At 35.4% G+C, this 24,370-nt stretch overlaps 1 protein-coding gene across 11 annotated transcripts in view; it reads left to right on the top strand.

The window, feature by feature from the left end:
• The window catches only part of DOCK3 (dedicator of cytokinesis 3), a 182,786-nt gene that overhangs the window by 131,589 nt on the left and 26,827 nt on the right, over nucleotides 1–24,370 (top strand). For all 11 annotated transcript variants that reach the window (XM_039319577.1, XM_039319619.1, XM_039319561.1 and 8 more), the window contains 10 exons: nucleotides 449–542; nucleotides 1,170–1,318; nucleotides 2,608–2,694; nucleotides 5,099–5,203; nucleotides 15,713–15,854; nucleotides 17,888–18,054; nucleotides 20,022–20,108; nucleotides 21,501–21,680; nucleotides 22,585–22,668; nucleotides 23,334–23,450. In XM_039319577.1, coding sequence (XP_039175511.1) covers nucleotides 449–542; nucleotides 1,170–1,318; nucleotides 2,608–2,694; nucleotides 5,099–5,203; nucleotides 15,713–15,854; nucleotides 17,888–18,054; nucleotides 20,022–20,108; nucleotides 21,501–21,680; nucleotides 22,585–22,668; nucleotides 23,334–23,450 — 1,212 coding nt within the window. The remainder of the gene's footprint in view (nucleotides 1–448; nucleotides 543–1,169; nucleotides 1,319–2,607; nucleotides 2,695–5,098; nucleotides 5,204–15,712; nucleotides 15,855–17,887; nucleotides 18,055–20,021; nucleotides 20,109–21,500; nucleotides 21,681–22,584; nucleotides 22,669–23,333; nucleotides 23,451–24,370) is intronic.

The following is a 24,370-nucleotide window of genomic DNA, read 5'->3' as shown; positions in this document are numbered from 1 at the left end:
CATGATTTAAATAAAAATAGAATGGCACCATTTTCAATCTTTAAGTATATTTCGTAAGGAGGACCTGTTAAAGACATAATATCGGGCCATTATTTGTTTTGAGCTGTTACCTGTATTAGGAGATCATTGAATCTTCTGAGATCTAATTTATATTTCAAATAATCCTAATTTGTAAATAAAATATGATGGAATAAACAAAATTAAGGTGTAACACAGAAATGAAATACAGTATATTCAAAACTAAAAGCTTCCTGCACTGGAAGGATGAGTATAGAAGAAGGTGGATGTAGAAGAGGATATATGTTTTCAGTTTCTTCATGGTTTATCTCATGAAACCAAAACATGATTTAGCATTCTAAATGAACTGGATGAAAAAATACATAAGTCTTGAAAATATTTTGATTGATAAATTTTCAAAAATTATTTTCTGAAATATTTTATTTTTCAGAATTTTTATAAATCTGAAATTAATAAGGAAGAAATGTATATTCGTTATATACACAAGTTATGTGACATGCATCTGCAAGCTGAAAATTACACAGGTAAATATGGGAGAAGGTTTTATTTACATATTTACAGTGGTCTCTTAAATATGTCTACATTTTCATAAAATTTTTAACTGTAAATGTATAATTTACATAGTAATCGGTTGTACAAGCATACAGCATAATTCTTCTCAAATTATATCACAGTGGTCAGTAAAAATATGTGGCTAGGATTATGCATGTTTTTTTCAAGTAATGACACAATATCTTTGGAAGACATTGCATTTTTGTAAGCAGGTTGAAACTAATTCTCCACTATTTGTTTACATTACCAATGTCTCTAGATTAGCAGTTAGCAATTTGAGGTGCACTTAAGCAGGAGCTGGAGCATTGCAGCTAATTTATTTTAGTTGCATGCATATGGTATTTTTTTTTTTACTAAGTCCACATTATTTTCATTGATATTACCTAAAGTCCAAAGAAGAATAATTAATTAACTAAACACTGTATGGTCTCTCAATTTATTTTTCCTTTATTTCAGCATAACTTTTTACTAGAAAAATGCCTTTTTCATCTGATTCATTTAGGCTTTTCATAACTTTTTAGTTTCTCTATTTGCATATTTATACAAGTTGAAATGTTTTGATATTATTATGCAGTGTTCATTGCTTATTGGTTTGACAGAGGCTGCTTTTACATTGCTTTTGTATTGTGAGCTACTACAATGGGAGGACAGGCCTCTTCGGGAATTCCTCCACTATCCATCTCAGACAGAGTGGCAACGTAAAGAAAACCTTTGTCGGAAGATTATCCATTATTTTAATAAAGGCAAGGTCAGCAAATGTTATTAGTAATTGTTTTCAAATTTTATTTGATATTCTTTGCTAAAGATAGAACTAAATGTTTTCTGCTGGAAGATTTATTTACTTGTCAGGAGAATCATAAATTCATTGAATTACACTGTAGGGAGTAGCCATTTAGGCTTTCAAATCTGGTCTGATTGTTACAAGTTTCCAATTTTTGCTGGAATAAGGGGGAAAGCACCACTTTCATGATGGTATGCCTAACATTCAGGCCGTGTTAACAATGGATTAGATCAGTGTTTCTCAACCTTGACAATTTTAAGGCATGTGGACTTCAACTCTAGGAGTTGAAGTCCACATGCCTTAAAATTGTCAAGGTTGAGAAACACTGGATTAGATAAAGGCAAAATCATGTCCCTTAAAAATGGTTAGCAATAAGAGAAAGATGTGGATGAGCTTTACAATATTTGTTTTTTGTCCATACATTTACAAGATGCCACAAGATAAATAAACTTCTGCAAATGCTGCTTTTACTAGAAATGTGTTACACAAGATCTTCTGGAGATGGGTCTAATTTTCATCAGAATTTTTCAGCTCTATTACTTTTTTACATTCCAAGAGCTGTGCTAATCAGGTTGTACAAATTGCTTCAAAGAACAATTAAATAAATATAGATTTGCATTTCTGCTGAACAGACCTTATATCTGTTTAAAACTCTACTGGGAAAAGAGTGCTTAATTTAAGAAAGTTTCAAGTTATATTAATTCAAAGAAACATCTGATTTTCTCTCCTGAAATAAGAAACATGTGCTATTACAATCTAAGTTTGAGTCATTGCGTTCACAAACAAACACACACACTATATTCTTTCTTCCCCAGAAGATGGATAGGGTAATGTTTGAGTAAATATTTATATACAATAAGAAATGGAAACACAGAATTTAGATTCATCTGTGCATTCTTTCTTATACTTTCTTGCAGAGTTGTCATATTAAACTTACCCTATGCTTTACTGTCTGCTGTTATTCAGAGTTAGTATTATTTTGATAAACATTTTTTGTTTTTGCATGGTATCTTTTGTCCAACTCAACTAATTTTTCCATTGGCTAGAGAAGAGAAAACCTAGAGCCTATACCTCTGACTGGCTAACAAATAATAAAGGAGCTCATTAAGAATTATTAAATGTTCACTTATTTTTCTTATCTCCATTCTTAAGTTTATCATAGGAATACACTACTAAGGGTTACTTTCTTAATTTTAATTAGATATTTTTCATGTATAAAAATCCTATTTCATCTCAGATTTTAATCTTTCTGTTAGAGCTGGGAATTTGGAATCCCGTTATGCAGAGAGCTGGCTACTCAGTATGAAACACTATATGATTATCAAAGTCTCAGCTGGATTCGGGTGAGTGATGTTCAGCTTTTAAAATGGCATTTCCTGCAGGACAAATGCTGTCACAATATTTGCCAATTGGAAATATACAGACAGTCCTTGGTTAATACCATTTGTTCAGTGATCATTCAAAGTTACAATGGTGTTGAACAAGTGGTGGCTATGACTGGTCCTCAGAATACTAGCCATCCCAGCACCCTGCAATCATATGATAATGATCTGGCTGCTTGGCAACCAGCTCGCACTTGCAATGGTTGCAGCATCCTACAATCATGTGATTGTGATTTACAACCTTTCCTGTGGGCTTCCTATAAGCAAAGCCAGATGAGAAGACTGCAAGTTGTTCAGATAAGTCTCACCCATTCACATACCTTCCCTCAGTACCTTTGTTCTTGCTGACATGCTGTGCCTCAGCAACCACCTGGATATCCTCCCTGCTATTTGTGCAACCCTGCACATCCTCCCTGGCCACTTGCACATTCTCCTGCCTGACAGCAGCTACCCCAAACCCCGCCATACTCATGCTGTGTTTCCCTGGCTATCCAGACATCTTGCTTCCTCTCCCACCTGGCAGTGGTCACTTTTTTGCCTGCTGGCTTGCTTGTAAGCCAGCAGCAACTTGCAAGACCAATGCCAGCTTCCCCGCTGACTTTGGTTGTTGGAAACCATAGCACAGTGATGGTGAACCTTTTAGAGACCCAGTGCCCAAACTGCAACCCAAAACCCACTTATTTATCACCGGGTGCCAGGTGGGCTCGGCCACGGTAGTCATGGCAGACTGGGTGGGTGGGGCCAGGGCAACGGGGGCCAGTCCCTCGCCATCTCCATGGTATGGCACGTGTGCCCACAGAGAGGGCTCTGAGTGCCACCTCTGGCACGCGTGCCATAGATTTGCCACCACTGCCATAGGAAGTTGCAAGAACATGCTTTCTCAATGACTCACAATCCTCACTTAACAACAGCAAGGATTGCTTTGCTAAATGTGATGTTGCACTTTATCACTGTCTCACTGAACAATAAAAATTATGGTCCTAATTGTCATCATAACTCAAGGATTACCTGTACCATCCTTAGCAAGTAAATAAAACACTTTGTAATACACTTTTACTATGTATATTAGAATGGCCCCATTTACTAAGTTTTAATTAAAAAGAAAAGCAGCCACTAAAATAAAACATTTAAATATTACTCACTTCTGCTCTCAAAACATGATCTAATCAAGACGTTATCCCAAGTTCTGTACCTCTTTTCCCTTATTTAGTTTAATGAATGTACTATACATTAGGGCATCCAAAGTAATTTCCCACATTTTTTTAAATTTGAGATCCCTTTATCATTCAAATTTTTTGACAAAAATCCATATTTTACTAAAACAAATATAGAAATTCAGACATCCACTCTATATATGGCAAGGGTGTCAAACTTGCGATGTCATGTGACGTCGCGCAATGTATTGGGCCGGTTTTGCCATTGCCGGCAATTGGGGGGGCACGGCTTCCGGATAACGCGTCCGGCCCACAGGCCGGCAGTTTGACGCCCCTGATATATGGTATAGTTATTCAAATGGAAATCACTGTGATTATATTCAACACTATATAACTGAAAATAATTATATTTTCAAATCCTCAAATCAACACTGTTTAGCCTTCAGGCTGCTCTTTTTAAAATTAATTGAAATAAAGGAATGAAAATAAAATTTCTTTTCAAATTTGTACATAAGATTATGCATTTTTACATATGTTACAAGTCTAAGGCACTGGTTTGGATTTTTATATGAATCTTTGAAAACTTTTCACAACACATTGTTTAATCAGTAGTCTACTGTATATGCTTTATACTAAAAATTGTTCAGACATTCAGTCACTTCTGAATCTTTATGACCTGATGCTCAGTTTTGCCAAAATTGTCTGTGGTTAACTGTTCTTTGAGCTCTTATAACCTTAAGCTTGCATAGAAAGTACAGTGTAAAAAGAATTATTGTATTCTATAAAAATATTAAAAGTACGTATGCATGGAATCCTCCCTATGAAAAACTGAGTTCTCTGTAAAGTTATCTTGAATATGTGTTTCATAAGGGTATGATACTTTAAGTGTTTGAAAACCACCTGTTAATGGTGTCAGATACCATAGTGTTACTACATAAGGTCTGGGACAACTCGCCACGGGATAACTTGTTGCAGCCAATTCACCACAGGACAACTCGCAGTTCCACTAAGGATAACTCAATGTGATAAATATTATCCACCACTGTTTCTTCAGCATTATTTGTGTTTCTGTCAAGATGGCCAGGGCAAGTTGGCCGCAGTGAGACAGCCATGACGAGATGGCCCCAGTGAGTTGTTCCAGCTGTCACCTTTTTTCTCCTAAAGGTACAGCATTATTTCAATCCAGTATAATTTTTCTTTTCTATCTTTAGAAAATGGAAGCTAACTATTATGACAATATAATGGAACAGCAACGGTTGGAACCTGAATTTTTCAGAGTTGGCTTTTATGGAAGAAAATTTCCTTTCTTCCTCCGTGTAAGTACATTTAACAATTCCATTACTGTATGAATTAACTGCAGTTTACAATGAAGATGGTTTGTGTATTCATTGAAGGAACTAAAATTGTTCTGTTTTAAAATATGGATTTATCTAGAAAATTATAAAATTGATTTATTCATCCAAAATATTGATGTTGTTTCTGCTAGTTTAGTTATTGTCCGTATTTTCCAAATTTTAATATTTAATGTAGTTTTGTAGCTGGAATGTATATGCATTCCTACTGGCTGTTTCATTATTTATAAATATAATTGAGTTTTTTTCATCTAAAATATTGTACATACAATAAATCTTCTAACTGCAGTGATAAGACAGCTAGGCTTGAAATTTCAAAAAGTCATTCTACAGTTTAATAGCATTTCCAAGTAGTATTAATTCAAATGAGACTTAGATTCACAGAATCTATTTCAAAAATAGTGGCAAGTAAGCAGAGTTGGATTGCTAAACTTTCATATGAGTGTTAGTCCATACTGGAGATGAAGTTATTTAGCGAGAGAGGAACTGTTGAGAAAACTGTTCTGGAGAGTCTGCATGGCCTTGGATTACTATGGGGGAAAGAATCAACAACGGAGGCGCTGGTGGTTGACATGGAGGGTGAGAGATTGGCTGCAAAGTCTGGAGGAGTGGGGAGGAAGAAAGAGAATTACTGGAGGTGGAAACAGTCTTGTGCTGAGTGTTTTGAGCAGTGAAGGCAGTGTTTTGGGTGACAGGCAGAGTGGGGCAGCAGCCATTGTAGCTGGGAAGTTTCCCTCTGTTGCTGGCCATCTTTGGAAGAGGAGGAGGAGGTGTGACCAAAAGTGGAAACGTGGCAAATGCAAAGGCCTAACATCTAGGCTAAAAGCTAGACCTTACAGAGCATCACTTCCATCTATTTTGTTTGCAAATGCTCGCTCCTTAGAGCCAAAAATAGATTACTTGAGGCTAGATTTAACAACAAACCAGGAGGTGAGAAACTGCTGTGTCATCACTGCAACAGAAACTTGGGTAAAGCCCTCTGTCCCAGATAGTGCTGTTAACTTGATGGGATTTTCAACATTTCGGCTGGACCGGAGTTTTGCTCTTAGTGGCAAATCCCCAGGAGGGGGTGTCTGTTTTTATATAAATGACAGATAGTGTAATGTAAAGGTGGTTTCAAGTCTATGCTCCTCTGATGTGGAGGATCTGACCATCAAATGCAGACCCTTCTATCTGCCTAGAGAATGTTCTGTTATCATTATCATAGCTGTATATATCCCCCCTGATGCAAACGGAGAAGAGGCCCTGAACGTTCTCTATCATACCATCAGTGACTTACAAACTACTCACTCTGAGGTGCATTTATTGTAGTGGGGGACTTTAATCAAGTTGATCTGAAAGCTACTCTGCCACATTTCCATCAATACGTGGACTTTGCAACCAGAGGGGAGAATACACTGGATCTTGCTTATTCCAACATCAAGAATACATTCAAAGCTATCCCCCGCCCTCACCTGGGCTGCTCTGATAATCTCAGTGCTGCTTATTCCAACATATAAACCTTTATTAGTCAGAGTGAAACCTACAGTAAAGTAGGACAGAGGGAGCTATGGAAGCATTACAAGACTGCTTTGAATGCACAGATTGGGGCATGTTTAAAGAAGCAGCTACTCAAATGTTGGAGATGTGGAAATTTAGATGCAACCTATTTTCATATTTGGTGGACTTGTAGAGATATTAAAGCTTTTTGGATTAAGATTTGATGGAATATCCAAAAGATTTTTAAGAGAAATATAAAGTTTACTCCGCAATTATTTTTGTTGGGTATTATTGTAGATTTCGATGTTAAAGAAATTAATTTGATGTTGAACCTTATAACAGTTGCAAGATTATTGGTGGGGCAATATTGGAAGAAAAACTTATTGCCTACTTTGGAAGAATGGATACTTAAAGTGTCTAATTTAACAGAAATGGCGAAAATCTCCGCCTACTTGAAGGATCATTCAGAAGAAAATTATATTATGGTTTGGAGAAGATGGATTGATTACATTCAGAAGAAATATGAAATTGAAAAGTATTATGTTGCTTTTGAGTAGATTTTAGATAATTATTATTAGTTTTAATTATATTATTATTTTTGACTTAATTTGTTAATACTTGTTTTGAGAAGGAGTTAAAGTGTGCTATGGTTTTGATTGATAGTATAGTTGGTTTATGTTAGTTAGATTATGTTTGTTTATTTTATTTTTTACCCTGTAATCAGCTCTGGGAAGTGGGGGAGGGGGGAAGGGGTGGGGGGTTATATTGTAATAAATTTATAAAACTTTTAAATAAAAAAAAAGAAGCAGCTACTCATAACCAACATATAAATGTTGAGGAGTATGCCACCACGGTGTCTGAATATATCCAAAAGTGCATAGAGGAAGTCTGTGTCCTTAAAAGCATTGTTGTGAAGCGAATGACAAACCGTGGCAAGATGCTGAAGGCTTTTAATGTGGCTTTTAAATCTCGTGACATGCTGGCATTTAGAGCAGCCAGAGTTAATTTGAAAAGTGTCATAAAAGGTGCAAAGCAACCCCTTTACCAGAAAATTCAGAACTTTTTTCAGGACCCAATAAACACCAGGCAAATGTGGCAAGGAATCCAGGCCATTACAGATTATAAGGTGGCTTCGATTTTGGAAGATTTGAGGCATCAAATAGCACTCCTGCTAGGAAAGCTGTGTCCCATCCTGAAAAGCAAGTGCTTAGCTTTGATGTCACCTCTGTCCGGAAAACACTGCGGAAAGTTAACATTCGGAAAGCAGCAGGCCCAGATAATATCCCTGGATGTGTTCTTAGAGAATGCGCAGATGAGCTGGCTTGTGTTCTCACAGTTATTTTCAATCTCTCATTGCAGCGGGCAGTAGTCCCATTATGTTTTAAGATGGCCATCATTTTACCAGTGCCAAAAAAATCCACAATTACAGGCCTCAATGATTACTGTCTGGTTGCACTAACATCCATCATTATGAAATGCTTTGAGAAGCTGATAAAGGACATTATTGTATCTAGCCTTCCGCCAGCATTTGACCTGCTTCAGTTTGTTTACCAACCAAATCACTCTATGGAGGATGCTATTTCTTCTGTTCTTCATCTGAGCTTGAAGCACCTAGAGGAAAGAAACGTTCGTGTGCATTTGTTGTTTGTCGACTTCAGTTTGGCATTTAACTCAATCATTCCCCAGTATCTAGTAGACAAACTGGGCCTTTTAGGCTTAAAGACTCCATTGTGCAACTGGATTCTTGATTTTCTTACTAACAGGCCCCAATATGTGCGAGCTAACACCATTTTCTTGAGCACAGGTTCTCAGGGCTGCGTCCTAAGTCTACTGCTGTTCAACCTGTTGACCCATGATTGTTAGGTTTGCCACCAACCATATTGTGAAGTTCGCAGATGATACAACAATAGTGGGCCTTATTCATGATGACAATGAGAGTGCTTACCGCAAGGCGGTTGAGAGTTTGGTGAACTGGTATAAAGGAAAACAGCCTAGTTTTAAAGACTGGAAAAACCAAAAAGCTCATTGTTGATTTCAGAAAAGGTAAGCACAACCACACTCCTCTGTGCATTAATGATTCACCTGTGGAGATGATTACCAGCATCAAATTCCTGGGTGTGCAGTTAACAAGTAGGCTGGCTTGGTCGCTCAACAGCGAGACACTGGTGAAGCAGGCACAGCAGCATCTGCATTTTCTGTGTTGCATGAGAAAAGCACATCTTCCTTCCCTTATCCTTCCCACTTTCTACAGGGGGACAGCATCACAATCTGGTTTAGAAACATCATTGCTTCAGACAGGAAGGCGGTGGAGAGAGTAGTGAGGATGGCTGAAAAGATTATTGGCAGTTCCCTCCCTCCCATCCAGGACATAGCACATAAGCATTGCATGAGCAGGATCCATAAGATTGTCTGGGACACAACACATCCTCTTCACGACCTGATTTCCTTGTTACCTTCTGGGAGGAGGCTTCGTAGTATCCGAAGCAGAACATCCAGATTCAGTCACAGTTTAGTTCCATACAGTATTAACCTTGTGAACTCTAAAGCTTCCTCCTTCCGTTATGTATTCAAGATGGACAGTGATTAATATTTATATGTTACTTATATGTTAGGGTGTATGTCTCTACATATGTTGTATATAGTATATTTAAATGTGTGTTATGTATGTGTACACTTTGAGAGCAAGCAACTAAATTTCATTTTTAATGTGTGCCGTTGTGCCCACAGTAAAAAATGACAATAAAGGTTATCTAATCTAATCTAAAAAGAATACAATCAGTTTGAAGGAACTATTTAGGATATGAATTCTAATTCCCCCCCCCCCCGCTCAGTATAGGAATCCAAGATGAAGAATCCCAGACAAATGAATGTCTAGCTTCTAGTTGAACAGATCCAGTGAAAGCCCACTACCTCTCTGGTTAATTGATACCTGATCAAATTGCTCTTACAGGTATGAATTTTTTTCTAATATTAATTGGGAATTAATTCCCAAAATTAATTGCCTTATTTTAACTTACATTCTTTACTCTATGTCCTGCATTCTGGAAGAAGAAGAAACAGATTTTGAAGTTGTATATGATTGTCAGGTTTCACCCAGAGTGATACTCAGACTTGAAGGCTAGCAAGCAGTTTCAACGATGCAGCTGTTAGATAAATAAGCTTATTACACATATTAGAAAAGTTGTAATTAAATAAATAAAAGTAAATTACATATCAAGCTGTGGAATGTGCTCAGAATTTCAGAACATCCCATTTTCCTTACGACAAACTTATATAAAGGTCAGGAAGCCACATTATAAGAAAAGATGGTAAAACAGGAGCCAGGTTAGTAAAGGAGTACAACAAGGCTGCATACTCTCTTTTTTATTCAATCTATATGTTGACTATATATTAAGGGAAGCTAGATTGGAGGCATGGTTTTAAAATTGGAGGAAGAAACATTAATAATCTGTGCTATGCTGATGATATTATCCTAAAAACTGAAAATGCAAATGATCTCCAAACTTTAGTACTAAAAGTAAAAAGCACAGGACTAAAATTAAATATTAGAAAGACCAAATTAATGACAACAGGTAAAACAACCAGCCTTAGAATTTTTTCTAACAGTTATGCAGATAAAAAGAAAAAAATACAAAGTGTAGAAAAGGAAAAAGAAGCATATAAAAGAAAGAATAGAGAAGAAAGAAAAATGACTATAAGCAAAGAAATATAAAGAAGCAATTTCTCCTTTTGTCTCCACAAGTATAAACAATTTTAACAAGTCATCACTTCTCTTAAAATACAATTTCTTCATGCCATATCATATTATTTAGCTGTAAACAAATTCTTAAAATCTTGTCATTCAGTCCTAGTCAGCAAAAGTTTATTAAGAATTATCAGAAATAACAACTTCTATTTTAATCTTGATCAAATAAATCAACTTTATATTCATTCCCTTTACATTTAACAATCTTGATCTTTTATCCCTTCAAATAATATCCTAGAACTTAATTTCTTTTCTTTTTGTCCCTTCTCACCAAGTCTTTCAAAACTTTAATAGATGTCCCTTGTAAATCTAATATTTTAAAATTATCCAAATCATTTCATGTTAGTTGTTTATATGTCCTTTTTAATTATTAAAATGTCAGCCAGTTTCATTTGTAAATTCAGTATTTTATCTTTTTCCAGATCATGCTTATAGTTTGTCATTTTAAAAATCCACATTCAGTTCTACTTCGGTTTTCTCTGATAGAACTTATTCCTCTTCCATAACATCATGTTATGGAATTTGTCTACGATGACAGACATTTTTAAAATTAATTTATGACTCTATTGTTCACAAAAATCTTTCAGTACATTCAGTGTTATAAGGTATTTGGCTCCATTCTGTATTAACAAATCAAATAGATTTTCTTCTCCTTTAATTGTAATATTTACTTCCTTTCAGCTCCCTCTAGTGTCCAGCCTTCAAAATCCCATACTATCATGTTTGATTTTTTAGAATTCAAAACATGGGCCATTTTCCCATAGGGATTATTTATTCAATTAATTTCAAAAAACCTATTTAAAGTCCATTTAGATGGGCAATTAATTTTCTCAAGGGGCCACATGAGAAACTGTGACTGTTGTGGAGGACCAAACTGATAGTGAAAGTAATAGGCACATATGCAGACACATATGTAAATTGATGAAAAAATAGTCTGCTTCAAAATAAAAGCAATGCAGTTGTATTGCATAGATGGTGTACCCTTATTTACATTTGAGTTGTACTTTCTAGTTGACCTCACACAGGTTGGACTGGGACAGCAAAAGGGCTGGATGTGGGTTGGGGCCATAAAATGCCCAGATCTGATCTAGACCCTTACATCTTTCCTAAAATAATACTCTAATCGTTTTTCTTCTATTTGTTTGCCCAGATTGTGAAATCTTTAAAGCTCCACTTAAAATTTCTTAAAGATTGAAGGAATCCCAGTGAATGCCATCAAATTTGCTGCTCCTAGGGTTCTTAATATTTTAAAAACAGTAAAAAAAGTAATTCCAAAGGTGATTAGGAAATGAGACTCAGCCAAGCTTTATGTCCACATAGGCTGCATTACATTTGTGGGCATAGATAGGATCTCTCCACTTATCACCCAACTGCAAAAATTCTTGGTAGTTTACTCATGAAGAGCAGCTGTCCAGAGTATATGTGGTCAATCCCCCAATCTCTCTCCAGAGAGAGCAAAACTCCAGAGAGATTCCATCCTAATTAATTAATCCATTCCCCACTAATTTCAGCTGTAATGCCATCCCCACAGCTTCAGGGATGTCTAGACTCCCATATCCTCACTGAATGGCCTAATAATCAGCTTTAGAATTGACAGTGAAGATAGTGAAAGGGTCAATAACTTTTAGGATCAACTATCAACAGTAAAGGAACAAGAAATACGCTGCACATTAGCACTTGTTAGAACAGCCATGAAGACCTAGGAAACAATATTCAATTGCCTTGATGTGTCTATACCCACAAAGATCAGAATCATGCAAGCCATGCTATTCCCTGGTACACACCATGGAAGCAAAAGTTGAACTTTGAAGAAACAAGATAGGGAGAGTACTGATGTTTTTGAATTTTGGTGTTGGAAAAGACTGCTGAGAATATTGTGGTTAGCCCAGAAAACAAACTAATGGATCATTGAACAAATCAAACCAAAATTTTCATTCACGATATAAGTAATTAGGCTCAAATTACTCTACTTCAGACACATTATGTGAAGACTTGGGTCTCTGCAAAAGGATCTAATGCTGGGGAAAGCAGAAGAAAAGAAAAGATGACTAGCAGCAAGGTGGATGGACTGTTATAAAGGTGCACATTTGGGAGATCTGAAGGAACAGATTAAGCATAGATCATCTTGGGGAAAAAATCTGTATGGTTGCTGGGAATCAGGAACAGCTTGATGACACATGAATGATTAAATTAATATATATTATTACAAGAATTAAATCTTGACTTGTTTTCTGCTGGCCCAGAATGCAGGATACAGAATAATGAATTTAAATTCCAAGATTTTTGTTGAATATTAGAAAAAAATGCTAACTTTTAACAGCAGATAGATTATAGAACTATTTATCTAGAAGATGGTGAGTTCACTTTTACTGGAAGTCTTCAAGCAGAGCCTGGACAGACATTTGTCAAGGATGTTTTTGATTCCTGTGTTATAATGTAGTTTGCTTTGGATGGCCTAAGTATTCCCTCCAACTGCATGATTTTATTGTTCTATAATATCTTCAGCCTTCTTGTACTGGAGGAGGATTCCAGTATCATTTGTGAACTGATAGCCCTAATGACAACCATGGGGGTGTCAAAAGTGGTCATAACACATGTGGGAACACGCTAGAGATTTGGAGAAGATGAAATGTGATCTGAAAATAACACTGATATCTTTCTTTTGCCATAATCAAACCAGTTCCTTATTAAACTGAGGGTCATGGATACCTGAACTTTGCATGAGGAACAGGCCTTTCAAAAGTCACTTTGGTACTTTCTTGACAATTTGGTGGGCAGTTCTGTTTTACACCCTCTAAATTTCTGGAATTCAGACATTGAAAAGATGCTGGATATGATTGGGCCTGTTTGGCCGCTTCATAATCATAGCCACTGAGATAAAGTGACTAAAAACATACATAGAGCAACAGTAATGGAAAACCAGATGTGGATATGATCAAAATTCTCATTACATGTTGGCCAAATTCATGCTCTTCCTAATTCCTTCAGGTGGCTAGTGGGTGTGAGTGGTTGGATCCAGGAGATCAGCCAGTCTTGCTTTGAGGGAAGACATAGTGACACAGCTTTGAATGAGGATCACATTCTGAAGTTTTTCCTGAACAAATTTTGTTTTGTCTCCAACCTTCTCTTTTTATGGAAGATTGTTTGGAACAAAGTGGGAAATCAGCTATAGAGGATCCTAAAGGAAATGGTTTATTTGGATCTGTACCAGTTGGAATTCAGGCCCAGTCATGGGACAAAAATGTTAGTGGTGGTGGAAGATAACTTTTACTAAGACCTAAATGGTGAAAGTTTGTCCATTTCAGTCTTATCAGACTTTGCAGTGTTGGATACTATCAACTGTCTGGATTATCAGCAAAGATTGGACATTGCACTATATAATGGTGATTCTCTCCTATCTGAGCAGAGGGCTTCACAGGGTTCACTGCTGTCCCCAGTAATTATCATGCACATGAAAGGCACTATCAGTGATCACTATCATTGGTTTACAGTAAGGTGTCATCAGAAAATTTATCAATGAAACAGTTTATTTGATTTCGGTCCTGGGCTCAAAGTTTGGGTAGCCATTTGTCTGGGATGCTGTGAAGATTCCTATCCAGGACAAGGACATGGACTGGAAGACTTCCAAGGCCCTTTCCAACCCTATGATACTATAATTCTATGAGTATGCTAATGATATTCATTTATACATTACTATCCTAGGTTGTAGAAAGCTTGAACTAAGGTTTGGAAGCTGTTAAAAACTAAATGGAGTGAAATAAGCTCAGACAAAATATTACCTGGATTGAGATGTATTAATAAATATTCAAGCAATTAGGAAATATTAGTCCTTGAAGTTATCTTGGGTGGAATTATTCTCCCTCTAAAAGAGTTGACTGATGATCTGGTGTCCTTTGCTTAGCCTTTGCCCAGATGTAGCAGATTTGCCAGTTATGTCACTATCTATATTAAGATGCTCTGATAGTGGTAACTCATGTCTTAACCATCATGCAATTGGATTACTGTGAAATATCTCATGTGGGGTTGCCTTCCAAGTTGACTCAAAAGATGCAATTGGGGCAAAATCTAGCAGTGTGGTGCTGCAGAATACACGCATTTAAAGTTGGCCATGGTTTTAGTGAGTTTCAAGGTGCTAATTGTCACTTATATGATATAGCACTGGAATACATCCCATACTAGCCTGCTAAAATTGAATCCACCTATCTGATCTGAACATCTAAAGAGGTTCTACTAAGAATTCTGTGCAGGCACTATATAAAGTGTCCACTATGGATGACATTGCACAACTTCTCACTACAGGTTGTCCTTAGTTATGACCATTCATTTAGCGACAGTTCAAAGTTATGACACATCGCCCCCTAAATACTTATGATCTGGTCTGCAGTTACATATGTTGTAGCATCACATTTAACCTTACAACTTGCTGTAACAGGCCCCCTGCCTATTTCCCCTCCAATCCTGCCCACTCGGTCCCCACAGGCACTGGGCCTGCTTTGCTAGCCCATGGGGTTCCATGTGCTTCTCCCCACCCTTTCACTGATCACTCACCTTTCAAAGATCTCCAGACCTGACAATGTCGGTGTAGAAAAGGAGAACAGACTGGGCCACATGGCAGAAAAGTGGCCTTCTTTTTCTCAGACCCTGGCAAAGCTGTTTTCCTTAGGTTTCTTTTTCTTACACATGCTTCCATTCTCTTTAGAGAATGCTCAGAGGAAGCTCTTTCTATTTTCCTCTTTGCAGACCTCACAATAGATCTTGTGTTCTTACATATAATTCCGTCCTCCCCACAAAAAGCCTTTTCCAAAGAGGGCGGAAGCCTGCAGGGGTGCAATAGATCTCATGTCCGGCCAGGCCTCTGTCCTCCATGCAAAAAGGCTTTTCCAAAGAGGATGGAAGCATGTGTAAGAATGCAAGATTGAAGGAAAACAGCTTTGCAAGGGTCTGAAGAAAAGACACATTAAGGAGAGCAGGGATGGAGGCTCATTCATTTAATGTGATTCAGTTAACATTATGACCATAATGGGCAGGCTCCATTATTGTCGTAACTTAACAACTAGCTGTGCTAGGACCATACTCTGAAACATGCCTCCTCTGGAGGTATGGTTTGCCCCTTCCTTCTTTCCACTTCATAAAATTGTTTGAACTGTCTTATTCCACTGTCTTTTAGTCTGGTTGATAAATAAAAGTGAGGAGGCTAAGGGAACAACTCAGTGATATTTTAATTTCATGTTACTTTCTTCTCCTTTCAGAATAAAGAGTACGTTTGCCGAGGCCATGACTATGAGAGGTTAGAGACCTTCCAACAAAGAATGCTTAGTGAATTTCCACAAGCCATTGCAATGCAACATCCAAATCATCCAGATGACAGCATATTGCAGTGTGATGCCCAGTGTATCCTTGATTAATGTTTTAGAATTAAGTTACCAAAGTTGCTGCAAAATTAAAAAGATTTCACAATTGGAACACGTTATAGTAATTTTAATATTTTTCATTGCCTGTTTACAGACAGTTAAAACTTTAACTGCAATGGGGGTTTGGGTGGTTCACTTAAAAATAGAATATAGCATGCACTGTCAGATTTGTGAAAGGGAGCTTTGATATTCATTATTGTACATGTTAATTTTTCCTAACCTCATAAAATTATATTCTGTAATTTCCTGACAAGATCTTTGTTTTTACTTCTACAGTATTTCTATTCTAATATCCCCCTCAAAACATTTTTAAAAAAGTGTGTTGCATATTCCTCTTTTCCCTGTGAAGCGAAATCAAGAAATAAACTTTTAAAAAGAATGAGAATGCCCAAATAAACATGTTCCCAGAGTGCCATATTAATGTTTTGCAGAAAAAGCAACAGAATTTTATAGCATCTTAAATACTAATACATTTATTATTGCAAAGTATCTGTTGTAGGAGTTTACAGTGTCATTTATTATCTTTACCATATATATATAATAAATTGTATTGTGAAATCAATAGCAAATCAGATGCAATAAAGCATTTATGATAATCATTTCTGTACACTGTTTAAAGAGGAAAAGGATATTATTTACTTCATTTGTCAGTACTGTAGTAGCTATCACTTGTTGATATTCCTAGATACTGGCTGTTTGATACAGCTCAACCATAATGTATTTTAAAGTCTAAGTTGTAACCCAAATTTAGAATATATTAATTCCATATCTAATAAGGTTCTTCCATGTATAATTATCTATATATGGGGCAGAGGGAAATTTTCATACATTCACTGACAATAGCATACTGTTAAAAATAAGTTAAGGGATGCAATGACGTTCCTGCTGAACCTTTAAAAACTAGCACTTTATTTTGTTATTTTTCATTTCTGAGAGGCCTTGATTGTGAATGTATTAGATAGTGTTGTTGTCGTTAAGAAGCAAAATTTAGTAACTAAATTTAATAAATTGAAATGAAAACTAAATGTGACCTCAGACTTTGATGAAACAAAAAGAATTGATGGTAATATTTGCCCCTAAACCTGGGCATTTTTAAAATAAAAACTTAATTAAATTAGGCTGAGAATTAGAACTGAATTTTCAGCAATAGTAAAATCCAGAGTAACATAATAAATTGCTTCAGTATAAAAAAAAACCACTGGCAAGAAAAAAAAAACTATAGGAAGTTTGATGGAAATAAAAATTGTTTTAGTGCTGTCTACTTGAACTAAAAAAAATAACTTGCTGTAAAGAGATAGAGGAAGAATTGCAGTTTTTAATTCCAGATCACTAAAAGTTCAAACTAGAAATTAAATATTCATGCACAATCTAAAATAGGCATAAATGGCTGAAATATCATAATTATACATCTTGTACAGAGAAATAAAAACAGGAAACTTACATAGCACAGCGAAATAAACACCAAAGTTTTAATGCAAATTCTAATATAAAGTTCTATTACAAATCATTTTGCAAACTTGAAATGATGTCCAGATAAAAATAGATTAAATCCTGTGATAATGTTGATTTAAACTGTGGTTTCCTTATGAAAGGAAATGGTCGTTCGACCCCAAATGGGGTCCCGACCCACAGGTTGAGAACATTTTTTTTTCCTTTTTTGAAGATGGGAACTACATCAGCTCTTTTCCAGTCCTCTGGTAGTTCCCCTGTATTCCAGGATCTTTGAAAAATATAGTTCAGTGGTTCCGATATCACATCTGCCAGTTCCTTGAGAACCTTGGGGTGTAATCCATCTGGTCTTGGCAATTTGAACTCATCTAGGCTGGACAGGTGCTCACTTACCATTTTCTTGCCTATCTTAACTTGTATTTCTATTTTGTTTTTTATGGCACTATTTTTGATAGGTTGGTCTGTAATAAAGAACTGTAATATTACTATGCAATGTGTAAGGTTAATCTGTATTCTTTTGTATTGCATGTAGTTTTTTTTCCTTTGACTGGACTCTTATTACAGACTTGCAAATCTATGCAGTGACTCCAATTCCTGACAACATTGATGTACTACATATGGATCGTGTCCCTGATCGCATAAAGAGCTTTTATCGAGTTAACAACATCAGGAAATTCCGCTATGATAGGCCTTTTCACAAGGGCCCCAAAGACAAGGAAAATGAATTTAAGGTTCTAATTCTTCCTAATATATTAACATTTTTATGCAAAATATATCGAACTTTTAGATATATGTAAGAGCTCATAGAATTATTGCTATCCTCAAAGCAAGTGTTAAACAATTTTAATGATGACAAAAATAATAGCAACTAAAATCTTTGAATATTTGATTGCAGCTTTATGATATAAAAGTAGATCTTGTAAAGCAGCTCAACTGGTGCAAAAGTAAGCCTTGTTGAGCTCTATAAGACATAATTCTGTTTAGGCATGCACAGCACTATGCAATAACAGACTAAAAATACAAGTTTTTGCAAATTTAATTAATCTGACTGAGGGAGCTAATGAAACTATATAGTTTCTAGAGGATGCTTCAGAAGCCAAGGCCTGAACTTCCTGCTGAAATAGGAAAGTTGCAGTGTCCGTGAACAAAATTGAATGTCTTCTTCCAATTTGTGGACTTGGAGGACAGGGAGAGGTTGTTGCTTTTCTGAGGAGTTCCATGAAATGAAACAAATTTAAAAAACCCTAATGTACTACTGGAGCAAAACAAAAAGCAGAATATGACCTAGAATGGATAAGAGTCATATCAAAGTCTGCACCATAGTGATAAGAGTGGCAAAATATTGATATTTCTTCACTCTCCTATTGAATTCACAAGAAGCCACTGTGAAAATTCTTTTAGACATCTGAAGGACATAGTTGTTCAGATTCACTTGGAGCTTGATGCCAGCTGAGCAGCTTCAGAGGAGTTTAGTGAGTCCTCGAGTGTTATCTGAGTTATCTGAGATGATTTTGATCATGCATGTGATCTGATTCTTTGCAACCCAACCACCTTTGGTCTGGACTTCTGCCCTTTCTAGTTGGTGAAAACTGCCAAGGAGATTATAGAAAGCTCAGTCAGGGAGATGGTAAAATGCATCCTTGAAAGAGGATATATTATTGCATACTTTAAAAGAGGTGATGATACACCCTCTCCTTAAGAAATCATTGCTTGACCCCATTTTACTGGAGGATTGTCAATCTGTCTCCAACATCTCCTTCTTGGGGAAGATTATGGAGAAATTGGTTAGACTACAACAGATTATCTGGATCTGTTTCTGCCTAGTTTCAGCACAATTGAAAACTAATCTGACAGAACTGAGATAAGAGTAATGTAACCATCCTTCTTGGTGTCCCAGCAGTTTTCAATAATACTGTATCCTTCTGAACCATCTCTGAAGTTTATGAGTGGGGGGAAACATTATATGATGGCAATTGCTAAAATGATGTTTTCAGTCAGGATCACAGGGGATCAAGCCCTAGACCCATCATCTGCAGATTTCTGGCACTTTCCAGTAAAATTACATCCTTAATTCTAAATAGAATTGCACTTCCTTGAGCAGAATTACTTTGCAATTTGAAGGTTGAACTAGTGGATCCTGCTTTAAGAGCTAGGGGTAGTTAAGGTTAAAAAGAATTTGCTTTCATCTAGTCTGCCAATTGCTACTTTTCCTGTAAAGACAGGAATGACTTTCTATCTATTGGACTGTCATTTTAAGTTTTACATGGGGCTTCCCTTGAAGAACATTCAAAAGCTGCAGATGGTCCAGAATGCAGCAACTTGAGAAACGACGGATGTACTTGAAACATTCCTGTAACTTCTGAATTGCATTCAGAAGTCAACTGGCAACTAGTGCAGCTGATTGCCAGTTGCCTTTTGAATGCAATTCAAAGTGTGGTTCTCACCTTTAAAGCCCTTCATGGTTCAGAGCCTGTTATCTGCAGGACTGTTTTCTCCCTGTAATGTTTGCCTACACAATAAGATCACTCATTCACTCAGTTAAAGACTTTTCACCTTCAGGGACCTTATAAATATACTTTTTCAGCCACTTCCCCTTCTTTGGAGCAGTCCCCCCCCCCAATCATGTGTAATTGCCCCGTTCTTGACCCACTTTTAGTGAAAACCTGATTATTCTGTCAAGCTTTGTTTTTCTTTGTAGAGCTTGTGGATTGAACGTACCACTCTAACCCTGACTCACGGTTTACCTGGAATCTCTCGGTGGTTTGAAGTGGAAAGACGAGAATTGGTAATCTATTATTTTTATTATTTTAAGTTAAGGTATAAAGTAAAGAGAAAGAGTGGGTAATTTTTAATCTAATGGATAAAATAAAATGTTAAATGTGCTTGTAACAAATGAGTGTTTCACATAATTAATTAATTTAATAGAAGGTCTCCCAGGAGAGGAGTGTTACACTGAAGATGTCTCCACAAAAATAGAACTGACAACCATAACAAAGACCAAGGAACCATGGAACTTCAAGATATAGAGAGGACAAAAATTTGTCCGTACGTGCTCAGGATGGCTACTTCCTTCAAGGAAACTGCAACTATTGGGAAACAGGAATTGTTCTCTTGCTTGCAATTGCAATTGGTGCCTTTTAAAGGAAAGTGAGGTGTGCTAGCCTCACTTTCTAATTACTCTGTAAATTGCTTATTATAATGCTTGAAAATACCATGTGAATTTAAAGAATTTGAAGTAAACAGCAAATATTGATCTTTAAACGTTACAAACAGATTAAGAGCGCAGATAAATTTGGAATATAGAAATTTTTACAATAAGTTTTTGGAATTAATAAAGAACAGCTTCTCACTAGAAATAGATCTCTTCTGGGGTTTTTGCAAGACATAAAGATAACTTATTTTATGATTTTGAAAACTGGACACTAGATGGGACTAAAGATTCTAGGCAGAAGGACATCCTAGTTAATTAACTAGGACCTATAAAATGATGCAAAACTTTATAACATTGAAACTATTAAAGAAGACTTTTGAAGAATGGACCCCCAAATTAGCAGCCATAATATCAACAGTATCAGTCATGATGTCTACCGCTATGGATAGATTATGTCCAAAAGATGTTATTAAAGAAATGACTGATGTGGAACAAATTTTATCTGACAGACAGAGATGGTACTGAAAGTGGATTTACAAGGAAGGACTTGGAAAAGGATGTCTCATTGGATATACAAAAGAAACTGATTATTATTTTTTAAATGATAAGGAAAATACAAATGGTAAACCAAGAAAGTGACCTGAATAATTTTTTCTTAGTGGATTTGCAAAAATGACTTATTAAAACTTGAAGAACTGTAATGTGATAGGATAAGAAATCAAATCCTACAACAATATTTGTCTGAACTGAAGACTATTAGAAGAAAAAGAAAGGAATATAAAGTTAGCTTATTTGAACAAGGTTAAAATAAGATGTGTTATTACTTATGGGCTTTCTGCTGACACCCAGACTGATGATATTTTATGAATGTGCCTATAGATAAGAGACAGGATATAACATGAAGAGATATTTTTTATAATATTAGAAGGGATGAAAAGGCACTACATTTATTTATACTTATGATGAAGGTATATGATAATAATATATGATAATGATAATATTGATGCATGCTTTTATGTATTATAGGTTGAAGTAAGCCCACTAGAAAATGCCACTCAAGTAGTAGAGAACAAAAATCAGGAGCTAAGGACACTGATAAGCCAGTACCAACACAAACAAATGCATGGGAACATTAATCTACTCAGTATGTGCCTGAATGGAGTTATTGATGCTGCTGTGAATGGTGGCATAGCCCGTTATCAGGAGGTAAATTCAGACTTTTCTGATTATTGTTATTTTCAGCAGCTTTTCACAATACAGTTATATTTCATTGTTGTCTTTAACAGTATATAAGAATGTTTAATTATATAAGAAACAGTGTCATTTTTTCATGATTATAACACAATACTTAGCTTTATGTCGGTATTCTAGTCTAACAACAATAACTATTTTATTTTGGGGAATTCTACCTTCTGTATATAAGTAAATTTTTATAGCATCATATTTTATTGTTTGTATAAATATGAAATTCATTGAAAAGATAAAAGTTTGTAACTATAATAATTACAAATAATAAATGCTCCTTAGAAATTGCTGTGTTAATAAAATAATGAAAGTCATCTTGATAATGTTGGATATATGTCTAAAGAGAAGGATAGTGATAATTGCTAAAGAATTCATTACTTTTCAACAACTAAGTTGTTAAGTAAAGTTGATCTTACTTAAAATGTAAATTAATAAAATTATTTCTGGATTATCTGCATGCAGAAAATCCACAAAACACTTTTATATTGATGATTTCTGAAGTTGCTTATTTCTCATCTACTGTTCAGTGGAAATAAACAATGAAATAAACAAATGAAAGTTTCAGGATTTTGTGAAGAGGTATGTTGATAGTATTACTGTTGAAATTTAAAATAAATTTGGTCTACTAAAAATTGCTCGGCACTATCCTAGAGCAAATTTCCTTTGCCACCGATTTATATATGTTGGCTTTTGAAATTACAAAATCCAAGAATGGAGAAAATATAGGCTGCAAAAAATGGGAGGAGAAGGTGACAAAATATTTAAAATGGATTCCATAGTCATGTATAAAAAATAAAGCTACCAAGGATTATTTTTGTTTTTCCTTATGTTTCTTAAAGTACAACTTATTATTTTTCTTCTCCAGGCCTTTTTTGATAGGGATTATATCTCCTCTCATCCTGGAGATGCAGAAAAAATCACACAATTGAAAGAACTGATGCATGAACAGGTATTCTTATCTTTTTAAAATAAAAATAAATAATACTGTAATAAAATTTGTTTCTTTTAATATTATCTACAATAATGCAAAATAACATGGGATTATTCAAACTATATAAAATACTGAAAACCAGAACATTATACTACATATATATTTGGTTTATGCTCATATTCTAAAACAACTATAGAATTTAATGACAAAACAAAAAAAATGTAGAAATATAGAATTCGATGACCACCTTTATAACATAATGTACCAGATGAATAAAACAAATACAGATACTTGAAAATAACTGAAAACTAAGAAAGTTGGGACAATGCAAATCTAAACAATGCTGTTTGCTAACCTGTATTAGCCACTTGCATCTTCAGTAGTATAAATAGAAGTGTATACACTTGCAGAACAAATCTTTTTAAAAAGATTATGCTCTCAAACTCACATTTCCTTTTCAGATAAAAAATGCCAGTGTGCTAGGTTGTTTCATAGTTACTTAAAACAAACAATTTATCAATTACCTTTCATATATATCTGCATTTTTGTTATCTTTCCAATTAAAACTGTTATCATTTCATAGTCTTAACATTAAATATTTTTAGTAATCTTGCAATATTGAAAGCATTATACTGTAGTCTCATTGAAACTGAATATTAAATTGTGATTTTTAATTTTAATAGGTACATATCCTAGGAATAGGTCTGGCAGTACATGAGAAGTTTGTACATCCTGAGATGCGTCCACTCCATAAGAAATTAATTGACCAGTTTCAAATGATGCGATCTAGTTTGTACCATGTAAGTTCACAATAGTATTTTTGACCTTATCCAATATGTCTTATAAAATAGAATAAATATAAATTTGTACTTTTAAACTCTGAGACAGAATTTTTAGTAACACTTGAGATGTATTATATTGTTAACAGAAATACATTTTGGATGCTACTCGTGTCTAGTTAGCCATTGGATCTTAACTTTTTCTTCAATTAGATATTATTCCAGTGAATGGTTTTATATGGTCTTGATGGCTTCATTATCCATATATAACCAATACTTGCAAGTACATGAAATAACTGTTTGGCTGATAGTGAATGAGCTGATAAACATATTAATGTTTTCAGTTCATATATAAAACAATAAATAGAATTATATATTTGAATCATTTTGTTTTTTGTTTCACTGAAATTCAGCATTGAGATATGATTCTGTGATAAGATGGGCACAGCCAATAAATTTTATAAATAAATAAACACACTAAACACACATTGTTAATGTAGTGTCTTTATGATTTATCTTCATGTTGTGGTTCCATGCCAAGAAGTAATCCAGTTTAAACAAAACATTATTAATGCTATTCTAAGATACAGAATTTTCATACTTTTTGTCTCTACCGTTGATCTTCCTGTTATGTTTTGGAAGTGAATTTTGTCACCATAACTCAATTTTTCAGTTTCTTCATCTTTGCTTATTTTATTTCTATTATCTTCTAAACCAGGGCTTTTCAACCGGTGGTACGTGTACCACTTGTGGTACATTAATGAGTGGCAGGTGGTACACAGCCCTGCCTAGCCAAGTGTAGTGGGGGAGGGAAAGAGCCAGCACAGGCAAGGACTTACAGTGAGAGAGTCCTCTGGAGCTGCAAAAGCCCCAGGCTCACTTCTGGCTCACCCTCTCCCATGAGAAAGGAGGAGGGGGACGGAGACAGGAGAGCCTATAAA

Source organism: Crotalus tigris, unplaced genomic scaffold (assembly GCF_016545835.1).
Source record: "Crotalus tigris isolate CLP2741 ecotype Arizona unplaced genomic scaffold, ASM1654583v1 scf7180000017601.7605149639:7615979, whole genome shotgun sequence".
Lineage (NCBI taxonomy): Eukaryota > Metazoa > Chordata > Lepidosauria > Squamata > Viperidae > Crotalus > Crotalus tigris.
This window is presented reverse-complemented; position numbering and strand designations above follow the sequence as displayed.